The 12861-nt window shown below is 40.2% G+C and overlaps 1 protein-coding gene across 4 annotated transcripts; it reads left to right on the top strand.

Moving 5' to 3' along the window:
- The first annotated feature begins 1120 nt into the window (after positions 1-1120).
- Positions 1121-12538, top strand: LOC121652120 (tumor necrosis factor receptor superfamily member 14-like). 4 transcript variants are annotated; one of them, XM_042004709.1, is made up of 9 exons: positions 1121-1258; positions 2707-2790; positions 3855-3937; positions 4279-5689; positions 5787-5882; positions 7317-7442; positions 7522-7680; positions 7757-7841; positions 12053-12538. In XM_042004709.1, the coding sequence occupies exons 4-9, from the start codon at positions 5665-5667 to the stop codon at positions 12204-12206; spliced, it is 645 nt and encodes a 214-aa protein (XP_041860643.1). In that variant the 5' UTR covers positions 1121-1258; positions 2707-2790; positions 3855-3937; positions 4279-5664; the 3' UTR covers positions 12207-12538. The 4 variants fall into 4 exon arrangements, with proteins under 4 accessions (XP_041860643.1, XP_041860642.1, XP_041860641.1 ...); XM_042004708.1 differs by having other exon boundaries at positions 1121-1512; XM_042004707.1 differs by lacking the exon at positions 1121-1258 and adding an exon at positions 2375-2475.
- The last annotated feature ends 323 nt before the right edge of the window (positions 12539-12861 follow it).

The raw sequence follows: 12861 nt of genomic DNA, 5'->3' as shown, positions 1-12861 counted from the left end.
TTGGTGTTCTTGGCTTTAGTGCAGTCCCAGGCCTGCACTAGGTCATTTGTGCAAGTAGACCCTCAGAGAAGTCAATGCAGACCTTCTTGGTCATGGGTAGACGAACAGTGAATAACAGTCAAAGCATCGTCTGGCTTTTGCATTGAGAATAATAAAATTCTGGTAAAGCACAAAGCAAACAAAACTTTTTATCCGCTCTACAAACAGTTTTAGGCAGATTATGACTGAATGGTTTTAATTGCTAAATTATCTAAGCCTCCGTTTTGCTGGATGTGACAGCTGACCGGGCAGATCTATCTCCGCCTCCTCTATCTGCCATGTAACTGATCTGTCCCCTCACATGCAGTAAAATCCTGGAGAGCCAGCAGTACCAGAACCAGACTCTCTGCTGGGGTGAGGACATTCAAGGCGCTGTTGAGGAATTATATGTATAAGTTCTTGCAGCGCCTGGATGTCTCCACAAATGCACTTGTGGTGGCTCTCTCAGATCCCCTCCAGAGTTGTGCCCGTTACTCATCCAGTTTAAGGATGAAATGTCTGTATGTAGTTTAGGTGATCTGTGTTTTTTATGTACTTAGTTATTTACTAGTTGTGTGTTTTATATGTATTTTATTTGTGAATCATATGGACTTGAGTCTGCTAATAAACTTTACAGTTACAGTTACATGGACTCGTGGGTTTATGCGCCTAAAACAGAAGTGACTAAAGTTTAATTATCGCTGTGGCTTTAATCTTTAATGCTTATAATTTAACTTAGCACACTACACATTACCCATATTTCAGTAATGTCTGAGTACAAATCATGCTGTTTAACGACTCGAAAGTCGTCCAGGTGATACTTTCAGGTGTAGCTGTAAAATTGCTCCACTTTATGTATAAATTAAAATGTTCCAAAGGTTCCTGTTGTTTCTGTTAAAGGCTATCGTTACTTTGTCAGCGTTGTGTTTATTCGTTTATTTATTCGTTTCTTTAACTACTGATGGATTGTTAATCCGCCTTTATTCCGTACTACGCACCAACACTTGCTACCTATGCATTCTGCGCAACCGCACAACACAACAATGTCATTTCAAGGTGCATTGAGGTAAACTCAGCCATTTACTCAGCTACCTTCAACGAGGCACTGTATTCTGCTCTGATCGGGTAAACAGATGAACCTATAAATTCAGCCTGCCCTGCGGCATCGCATTTTGACAGAACACCGGTCCAACCAGCACCGGGGACAGCAAACCGACAGCCGTTCATACAGCGACCATCGGTATTACTGACTTGTGTCTTTCTGTCTCTGTGCGAGATGTTTCTGGTGGTATTTCTACGCCAAAACCATGTTCAGACGGAGCTACCCAGCACTAGAGTGTTTCATTGAGGGTGGCGACACCCAAAGAAAGTATGTGTGTCGTAGCTCTAATTTAATGGCTCTGCCCTGCGGTATTATGTATGCGCATGCGCCCTGCACGCCCCGTGCTTTTCACTTCCTATACTTAACAAGGTTGCCAGTTTTGTGCTTTATCAGTAGGTATGGGTTTGTTTTTACTGTTTTTTTGTCCACCAAACTATATTCCAATTAGGTCCATGTTTGGGGTTCAAATGTAAAATTACAAGACCAAATGCAGAGATTCACATAAAGGATGCAATTTTTTTTAAAGTCTTTTTAGTTATTTGAGTCTTATTGACTGTATAAGTTTTTCTATGTCTTTAGGAAAGTGATGGTAACATGATATTTTACTGGTAAATTAACATATAATATATCCATATATATATATATATATATATATATATATATATAAATATATATATATATATATATATCCATATATATATTATTATTATAATATATATATATATATATATATATATATATTATAATAATAATAATAATACATTGTATTTAAAGCGCCTTTCAGGGCACCCAAGGACGCTGTACAAACAAATAATAAAACATATATATTATATATATATATATATATATATATATTAAAAGTTTCTATATAACTAAAAGATTGTGTCTTGTAATCAGGAAGAAAAACAGGCACCAGCAGATCTTCATCACACTTATTTCCGGTCAAATTTAAGTTACTTAACCTAAAGTGTTGCCAGACTGGGGCTTCTGTAAATAGAGCTCATATGGGAGTTTTAGCAAATTGCAACCCTGGGATGATTTAAATCGCTATAACGGCACAGAAATATTTCCTGACCCATAACACATTAAATAAGGCATTTTAATTAAAAATACAAGCTACATTTGTGCACAAGTTGCACATGTTACATCACTGTTGCACAACAGCAGATCTCAGCTTGAAACACAAGCGGAGGTCTGCAGGTTTTATAGCAGGCAGCACGATTTCAGACAGGATGCCTGAGGTTCAGGTTGAGATGAGAAACGTGATAGAGGACAAGTGTTTGCAGACCTGCCTCTAAACTGACTGATGTGAGTCATTCAGCTAAACGCTAGCAGACTCTATCCTGTTCTGATAGGTGGGCTTTACTGTATTTTATCTACAAACTAGATGGTTAGATGGAAGTTCTGTAAATATCTGTTTGTTAGGTTAGATGTACATATAAGAGTTTTTATTTTTAGTAATACATTTAATATTTTTTAACAACTTCCTGTAAGAGACGAAGATCTGGCTTCTTGTGATAAATGAGCGTGGATTAGTTTACATCTCTGATTAAACGATGGATGTTCTGTTTTTAATGGGAAAGCAGGGAAGGAACCAACTGAGAAGATGAACAGATGGATTGTTAAGCTCCACAGTCTCTGCCTCAAACTAAGCAGCATGTTAGGAAAAGGTAAGTTGTATGAACTGGTGGAGGCTTTAGTTGGTAAGATCATGCAAACATGAGTTATGATAAGGAGGGAGGAGGACCAAAGAGCAGTCAGACCCCAGAGATAATCCTCAGCTATTTCACTGTAACTTCTTTTATTTTAAGTAAACACTGATGTCTTCTGAGGTGTTTATCTCACCTGGTTGAGTAGCTGCATTGTAGGCAGAGGTTAAAATTCCTGGGTGTAGCTGGCCCAGGTTCCTGGACCTGCTCCATGTTGCTCCCTTTCCTGATTTTTATTAGCTAAAGCAGAGGATGTGTATCTGCTTGCCGGTCAGCAACAGAACTCAAAAAGTTAGGGAGAGATTTTGATTAAATTTTCAGGAAATCTGATTGATTTGAGTGATTAGATTTTGGGATGGTCCAGATCCCTGCCTGGATCCAGGATTCTTTACTAGATGGGGATAATTTTACTGTTAGAGCTTAAGTCATTGGTAAGAAGCAGCTATGACAGCTTGGGAGCAGTCTGCACTCTCTGAGTGCTTCTAGATTTAATTGTTTTGTTTTTTAAGATTAGCTTTAGCATGAAGTTGAACCTTTTAACCCATCATGTAGCAGCTCTGTGGCAGCAGTAATTGTGGTTTTGCAAAGGAAGTTTATGTAAGAAACTGCAGACCTTCAAGATAAAAAGATGTAAAGAAAACCTGCACCCCAGTCAAGCTATGTGTAGCAATGTCTGCTTTACATCTAATTCTACTAAAACAGAAATAAATCACTTATCAAACGTTGTCCAGCAGCTTCTGTTGCTACGTTGCAGGAGTATTCTGGTGTGGTGTGTGTGTGCTGTTAGAGCGTATTTTATATAAGATGCCTTTATTAGTCCCTCTGTGGGCAAATTCCAATGCAAACATGATTGTAGGTAATAAAAATAATGTTTATAATGATCAGCATGTACAGTAATGGATTTTATCAGCCCATTATATTGGCTTCATACTGTGTGTGTGTGTGTGTGTGTGTGTGTGTGTGTGTGTGTGTGTGTGTGTGTGTGTGTGTGTGTGTGTGTGTGTGTGTGTGTGTGTTAACTACAGGGAGAAGTACTGGTTGTTCAGTCCCACGCCTGCAGGATGGAGGGACCGATGATAGCAGTACTTCTCATGGCAAAAATAAAGTGGTAAAAATATCTCAACCATAAATAAAATGAAGCAGGACCTGGATTACAATCTATTCTTTATTATTCATTAATACTACCTTACTTCACATCCTGTATTATTATTATTATTATTATTATTATTATTGTTATTATTATTATTATTATTATTATTATTATTATTATTGTTATTATTATTGTTATTATTATTATTATTATTATTATTGTTATTATTATTATTATTATTATTATTATTATTGTTATTATTATTATTATTATTATTATTATTGTTATTATTATTATTATTATTTGTAGGAGACATACACGCAGAGGTGAAATAGATAATGTGTGTGTGTGTGTTGCAGAGGTGAATCACGTGGGAGTGGGCATGTATAGGCACGGAAGTGTATAAAGGTGCACACCCACCGGTGATACGGATGGAAAGAGTCGGGGTTAGGGTAGCCGGTAATTTTTGTTGACCGCACGCCTTTTTGCATATCTTCCACACCACAAGCACTGTTCTATCATCATCTGGAGTTTGTTCGATTCTCTGGGTTTTCATTAATTAATAACTCATCTTGAATACGCTGAAATAGCTCTGTGCAGCACGAAAATAAATCATCTGAAAGCATTCTGGATCTCAGCGTATATCTCTCAGCAACTTTTAAGCGCGTCATCAATCTTACAACCCAAGGACCCAACCTCATACTCTTCGCGGCTAAGGTTTTCGTTTGGTAGCCGCAATATTATTATTGTTATTATTATTATTATTGTTATTATTATTATTATTATTATTATTATTATTGTTATTATTATTGTTATTATTATTATTATTATTATTGTTATTATTATTATTATTATTATTATTATTATTGTTATTATTATTATTATGTATAACTCCATGACAAAAATGTTTTCTTTAGGGAGAGATTGATTGTGTATACCAAGTATTGTTATTATTACTTCTGATGGTATAATACTTAGTAGTTAATGATGATTGTGATGATGACTAGAAGGGTTGTTACCGGGGTGGGATTAGATAAGTTTACGCTTTTTAAACTATCCTATTAAACTTTAGTGTTTGCTTTTTTTACTTTTCTTTTTAAATCTCTTTTTGTTTTTATGTTTGTCATTATTTAAATAAACTTTTCCAGTCAATCAATCAATACTTGGTAGTGAAGCAGTTTGTCTGCAGTTGTGTCAGGGTGTTGTGGACGGGGTTGTACTCCAACATGGATCACAGCTTCTCCATCCAGGGTACATTCTGTACAGAGATTCCTTCCTTATCAGTCTGTTCCCAGCTGATAAGCTGCCCAGCAAACAAGCCCATAAACAAAGCTGATGCCACCACAGAGGCGTAAACAGCCTTCAGAAGCTCCAAAAACCAGTTTTATCAGCATTTTCCAGTAATTATAGAGTTGTGTACGTGTACATATCCTGTTATGTGCACTGTGTTTGTGTGTTGAAGCAGTGTTTTCTAAAAAAAGACATGGCCTGCCTTCTGAGTCGGTGTAAGTAGGTCAGGTTGATTATTTTCAGATTCTTGCAGCAGCAAAACATGTGACGGTATCTAAATAATGCTGAAAATGGTGGATTTTCTCCTCAATCTGGCAACATTTTCTGCCATCTTATGACCGCGTTGATGAATAAGGCTGATAAATAAAGTTCACGTTATTAACGATTAAACAGAAAAACTATGAATACGTGATGTCTGCCAACGTCCACGTGATGCCCTGATGTCTTGATGTAAGATGGGTGGCAGGTTGCTGGTCTTCGGTAAGTGAGGAGGACGTCTGCTCAGGCTTCTCCTGAGATGGAGGCTGAGAACGGGTGGTGTCTAACGGCTGTCGTGGTGTTGTTCTGTGTGTTTCAGTGTGTGTGTTTGGTACCATCGTGGCATCAGGTTTCTGCTGCGGAGCCAAAGAGTTCACATCTAGTGACGGACAGTGCTGCCCGATGTGCAACGAAGGTACGAAGTAAACAAATAAACAAAAACATCAAAACCGAAACTAACTCCCCTCCCCCTCCCTCTTCAATGCCATGAATGTCTGTCACACGAGACACTAGAAACGCCTCATATACATTTGATGTTTTTATTTATTGACCTGTACCGCTCCCCAACCTTCCCCCCTTTCCCCCCTTTCCTTCCTCCCATCCTGTCTACTGTAAAATTGCGTTTAAGTGCCGTCGGAATTTTCTCAATCCGGTTTTCTTAGCGGTACCACAGTGGCCTGTTGTATCCTCTGGTGTCAGAAAGTAATAATAAAGTTTTTGCCCAATCTATCCTCACAGTGTTGATTTTTAAAGCTCGTATTGCTGTAATAATCAAGTTATGTTTAATTTTTCCCACACAAGTTTCCAGACTACACTGAATGCCTCGTCTAGTCTGGATTAGGTTTGCGTTTATAAGTTTTAAACTTTGGAGGAAACTGTAAAATTTCCCCTTTAGCTAAAGCATCCAGCTCTTAAACCACATTATAAACATTTAGGCCACTTTTTAAAATAACTTATGTAATAATTCCTTCATAAACTGAAACTCACCTCAAACTGTTTGGTGCTCCTTAAATGCATATATATATACATACATATATATATATATATATATATATATAAAGGGGCACATAAACATTCACAATACGTAAAAAACAAAAGAGAGTAAGTTGTGGTTGCGTCGCTGATTCTGCACACTGCAGGGTAATACTTTCGAGCTGTAACAAACACATAAAAACCAAAACTGGTTTCTTACCTCATCTTGCTTTAGGTTGCTAAATTACTCATATTGAAAACACACTTCTTGTTTAGTTTTCCACATCTCACTGTTCATAGCCCGGTACGAAATTTGCGGTTCATCATAGGCATGTGCTGAGAGCACGTGCTGCAGAGGCGAAACCCATCGAGTGTTTCTAGTAAAACAAGCTCTTTAAAAGAAAAGGTCACATGATTTTACCCAGACTTCATATATAATACAAGAAAAACGATGTTCCAGCCACCTTTGCTGAGCGATGCAGCAGCCATGTCGCTCTAATGGTAAGCTACCATGCAGCCATGGTTGCTCCACCAGCGCCATGAAGGAAAGAGGCGTGATAGTCGTCGTCTTGTGGTTACATAATGCTGGCGGTGGGGAGGAACTGGTGATGACAGGCTGGTCCTGTTAACACGTGATCTTTAATATTTTTTAAAGTTTGATCTCAAAACATAGAAAATATTAACAAAGAAAAAACCTGCAGAATAGTTTAATTGCAGTTTAATGGAGTCAAACTTTTAGCTGTGGTGGTGTTTCTTTGTGCGGGTCATGATGGGGTCCTGCACGTGTGCACGGTTAATCTGTTTCTGATCCATGGCTGCTGTTTGCAGCGTCTCGGTGTGAACTGTACTGACATGAACTTTGTGCTGTGGTGAACAGGAACGACTGTTCGCAGAGAGTGCACGATAGAGTCGGGAACGCAGTGCAGTCCCTGTGCGACAGGGACATTCATGAACCAGCCTAATGGACTGAGAGCATGTTTCCCCTGCGTCTTCTGTGACACAGGTACAGTCATGTGGAGAGTCGAGTCACGTTAAGCAAAACGTGAGCTGTAATTTCAACAGTTGTGGTTTTTCTGTTTTAGGCCAAGGCCTGTTTGCCAAGCAGGAGTGCACAGCGAAGTCAGACGCAGTTTGTGATGCTTTACGTGGATATTTCTGCAGAAGTTTGACGGCTAATGGAGGATGCAGCTGGGCAGAGAAACATTCATCCTGTGTACCCGGACAGAGCATAAAAGAGGCTGGTGAGGAAGTTAAATCAGTCTGTTCGGAGTCTGAAAACTGGGCCTGTGAAAGAATGACCCTGTTTTCCTTTTTCAGGAACGACCAGAAGTGATACAGTTTGTGAAGACTGTGAAGACGGCCATTTTTCCCCTCATGGTGTCAGCTGTACTGTCTGGACTAAGTAAGCTGTTACCTTCTGATCAATACTTCCTTTCATGTAGATATCAGGTTTCCTCCATATTTGACTCAAAATGACCTTTTCAGTCATTAAGTAAACCTTGTTTTTATTTCCATTATTTCACCTCCTGTGTGTCGGGCCTGCTCCCTTCCAGCTTACTGTTATGTTATTGTCAGTCTGTTTAACCTGAGGGGTGCACCGCGAAGCTAGATTAATGACTTCGGTAGATGCAGATGTAACCACTGCAGCAGCTGACAAGGTTTGGGCCGGGTCAGGTGGACTAGTCCCGTCTCATCCTGCCATCTGGGAGCCGGTTCCCGTCATCCATCGTTTGTTTATTCTTAGCTTTCCAAATATCAGCTTCAGGAGACCTTGGTCTGCTAGAACGCCGTAATAGTCACAACACAGATCACAGCTTCACAGGTCACAGTGGCCCTTTAAGCAGCGACAAGCAGTGTTCACCACCACAGATCCCAAAACTGGGAATTCTTTCATTTCAGCAGCAAAAAGGACTGAAAACTTTATAAAACAATAAATAAATATATAAATATAATAGAATAACCAGTTTACTAAAAAGTAAATAGATGAAAAGACAAATTACCAAGAACAACTCAACATGTACACAGTGTGGTAGGAGAGAGAGGGATGAAAGAAATAACCAAATTACAAAGAGAGAGAGAGAGTTGTATGTGGATGAGTCTGCAGGCCTGGTGAGCGGCGGTGGAAGGAGGCGTTTCCTGGAACGGGAGTGACCTCCTGTATCTGAGTCAGTCTGGTGGAGGAGGAGCTCCGCAGCCGGCTCAGGATGTGGAGGAGAGGCTGGGAAGAGTCATCCAAGATGGATACCAGCTCGAATCCTCCTCCCCACCACCACCTCTGTGGTGTTTGCACACGATGACAGAACCAGAGGGGTATTGCACGAAACCAGAATAAAGAAATCCAGGATAATTAAGCAAGCCCAGCTTGACCTAGCTTGCGCGGCCTATCCTGGCTTAATTGGTTGCACGTTTGCTGAGCCAGGATGAGAAGGTGCGGCTAGGTTAAGCCAGGTGAAGATAGTTGGGATAAGTGCGTGTGCACGGCATACTGAAGCAGACCTCGCGATCACTCACAGAATCACCGATGGGGAAATGGATAAAAGTCGCGCGTCCTACGTCACGGCCGCTGAACAACAGCTGCTGACGGAGTTCTCTGACGAAGTTAAGGATATTATAAGGAAAAAAGGCAAAACCAATGCCATAAGTAAAGAACGCGAGAGAGCCTGGCAGACAATAGCCGACCGGCTCAATGCGTAAGTGGTCAAAAACTGTACAATTAATAAACAGTGCTCCACTGGAACTGTCATAATTAGGCTACAATTAAAGGAGTTACTTTTCAAATCCACTAACTGTTGTATACTTTAAGAGTGACAAGCAGGTGCATGTTACTCAGGAAATGTAGAGTATGATTAGGTGCAAACAATCATCCACAATGTGTCATTTAATCTATTTTCCTCATGTAACGTTTTTATCTATTTTATCTTTCTGTCCTTCATAAAGGACAAACCTGTCTGGCCATAAAAGGACCTGGCAGCAAGAAAAAATTAAATATAAGAACATTTTGCAGGCTGGTAAGTGACTCCAAAGTAGATAACTGTCCGCTTCATACAAGGTACACAAAGTACTGCAATTCTACTGCACATGACATTTCCTTTACAGACTTCACAAACTGTCAGAACGCTTTATTCAGGGCACCTGGAGAGAGAGAGAGAGCTGGCAGATGTTAAAAGCTAACTCAAAAAGAGAAAGCTCCAAGGAATGGAGCTGGATCTTGAGATTAAACACCGGACACTCAGAAAACTGGACCTGGAAATCCAGAAACCGAAAATCTGTATCTCTCAATGACATAGTCATCTCCAAAGGCCAGGGGATGTGAGCTGTCCCTCAAGACTCGTTCACGTCTGAATGCTCTTCTGAGGATGCGGGCTTCCTCGTCCAGCACATCCTCCGAAAAAGGGCAAGCCATTATGAAGAGGGAACAGGTGAAGGGGAGTTGGACCTGAATATTCTACGTTGCCCTCGTCACGGATTTCTTTGAATACACCTTTGTAACCTCATCCGCTGTGTTTTGTAATCTCAATTAATGCAATAAAACATATTTATAAAACCTCTGACAGCAATTTGACGAGCAGTCTTCATTAGCATAGCAATATAACACTTGGCCTGATGAAATCATGCACTTATGACCAAGTTGATGTTGTGTGATGAAATCGTGATCCTGTATTTAAATAAAATGACTAAAAAAAAAATAAAATAAATTATATGCACTGCACTAGCACTACACGACAGCACCTGGGTCTAACTGGACTCAAAAGCGGTCTGACTAACACTTAATTATGACGTCCCATCTTGTTTGAATTCATGCTTGTGTTGTTCTTACTCTCAAATGTAAGTCGCTTTGGATAAAAGCGTCTGCTAAATGACTGTAGAATAGAATAGAATAATAATACTGCAACTGGAATCCATATAAAAACGCTGTTGCGATTACGAACAGATTTGGATTAAATGTACAGTGACTGTATATGTAATATTTTAAAGGTCCCATATTATGCAAAATTCACTTTTTAATGGTTTTGGAACAGTCATACTGGTCCCCCCGCATGTGTAGGAGACCCGTAAGTGTGAAACTCTTTCAGGCGCTCTCTCTCCCCCCTGCTCCACCTCTAGGGAAGTAAGCGCTGAAATGAGCTTGTTTGAAAGCGTGTACGTTATGACGTCATAAGGGACAATAACCACTCCCCACAGAGCGATGGACCCGTCTACCGGCTCTCAAAGCCCGCCCTCTAAAAATCACCTAGCGCCCAGTGTTTTTCCCTCTTTGGCAACCCTCGTTAGCGGACATGGCTAAGCGACAGAAGCACTGTTCTGTTTGTGGCTGCATAAATTAACACGAAAACGTTTTTTTACTTCCATCCACTGAACCCACGAGGACTGAGTGGATTAATTTTATTTTTGGAGGAAATGTACCCGGAAAACTTCCTAAGGTTTTGCATGTCTGTGGCCAGCATTTCAAAGAGGACTGTTTCCACAACATGGGGGCATGGAAAGCAGGCTTCGCCAACCGTTTGAAGCTGAAGCCAGGTTCAATACCAACTGTCCGTGACACAGCTGGAGAGGTAAGAGCTGGCAGTTATTTTATCGTTTCGGCCTTATTAGTCTGATAGCTTGAAAATATATTAACCTGTCAATCACCTCATGACGGGCGATGCGATGGGCGGAGCCAACAGCTGAGCTGCTCCACCAGGGTTCCGCCCACCATAAACGGCACATTTCTGAAGCTGCTAAAAAGAGGGAGGTGAAGAGAAGCCGCTGCACTCAAACTGAGGGTCGATTTGTCCATACCATGGCGGAAATATTTCATTTAGATATTAATGAATGGTCTCAGATTGGGAATAAAGTGTATAATATGGGACCTTTAATACTGGATGATTAAAATGACGCGCCATACTTAGGAAGACCATGGACATGCTGTAAAACACATTAATTCCTCATAGAATTGACGTTGGACATGCAGGTGACTCGCTAGGATTAATCTTAGCCTGAGCAGTTAGCCTGGTCTGGAGCAGGCTAGCTGCAGCGGATAAATCACCACAGTAACTTGGCCGGGTTTAGTTTGAGCTGCTTTCATGCAACCGACTTGGGGCTAAATTCAGCCAGGATAACCAACATATCCCGGCTTAATCCCTTATCTTGGTTTCGTGCAATACCCCTCAGATGTCTGGACCCGTTTGTGGATCCTGTTTCTGTTTAAGGATTAAAACATCTAAAAAAAAACATTTAAAAAAAAAAACAGTTTTCTTTCACTGGTTCCTCCTGATGACATCCCAGGCATCTAAATCAGGCTGAAACAACAACTAATGTATGTAGAGCTGCGTATGCTATGCTAACACATGCTCCTGATTCATGCTAGAGTTTGGAAGTCATTCATTCATTCATTCATTCATTCATTCATTCATTCATTCATTCATTCATTCATTCAGCCAGCCAGCCAGCCAGCCAGCCAGCCAGCCAGCTGTCTCTAAGATGCAGGTTTAATCTGAACACTCTGTAGCCTGCTGTTCAGTCTGCTGTTCTTCTAAATGTTCTTCTCTGTTTCCTAAATGTCCTGTAAATCTGCATCAATGAGCTGCCATTAGAACAAATGAAAGTAAAAATCTTCTTTTCCTTCGTTACCAGATGCTCTGAAACCCAAATGAAGAAGGAAGAAGGAACCTCGAGCAGCGACGTTGTCTGTGGGAGTGCACCCAGACACCATTTTACTTTGTTAGCACCTACCATTGGTTGGTGTTTTACAGTGTTTGGGATTCTTAAAAAAAGTTTGTGTTCATAGGACTGACTCATTTGTTTACCTTTAATAGTAGTCTAATGTTTGCTGCCTACATTTAATGAATCCACTGCATATATTTATAATGTTTTTTACTTGCTTTTATAATAATTCATAACAAAGAAAAACTTTGCACTTAATTAAGCAACAAAGCAAACTGGAAGTCCTGCCATGTCGTACATGGTGGTTTGCTGCCATCTAGTGTTCATTCAGGTTTATATTCTCTGAACATATAACAGATGTATTCTGGGCCTGAACCGTTCTGGGATGTAAACCATCAGAAGGTTTTTAAATCTATTCTGTGACTGACAGGAAACCAGTATAAACTGGAAACCAGTGTAGAGATTTAAAAACTGGTGTGATGTGTTCAGATCTCTTAGTCCTGGTTAAAACTCTAGCAGCAGCATCTGGATGAGCTGCAGATGTTTAATGTTCTTTTTAGGAAGTCCTGTTAAAAGACCATTACAGTAATCCAGCCTACTGGAGATGAATGCATGGATGAGTTTCTACTGGTCTTTCTGGGAGACTAGACTAAATAACTTCGGCCTTCTAAATAAGACCTGAACCAGTTAAGAACAGCTCCAGAAAGTCCAACCCAGTTTTCCAGCCTGTGTAACAGGATTCTGTGATCTACAATATCAAACACAGCACTGAGATCCAA

This window comes from Melanotaenia boesemani, chromosome 13, assembly GCF_017639745.1.
Source record: "Melanotaenia boesemani isolate fMelBoe1 chromosome 13, fMelBoe1.pri, whole genome shotgun sequence".
In the NCBI taxonomy this organism is placed as follows: domain Eukaryota; kingdom Metazoa; phylum Chordata; class Actinopteri; order Atheriniformes; family Melanotaeniidae; genus Melanotaenia; species Melanotaenia boesemani.
The sequence above is the reverse complement of the archived record's forward strand: the minus strand, read 5'-3'. Positions and strand labels throughout refer to the sequence as shown.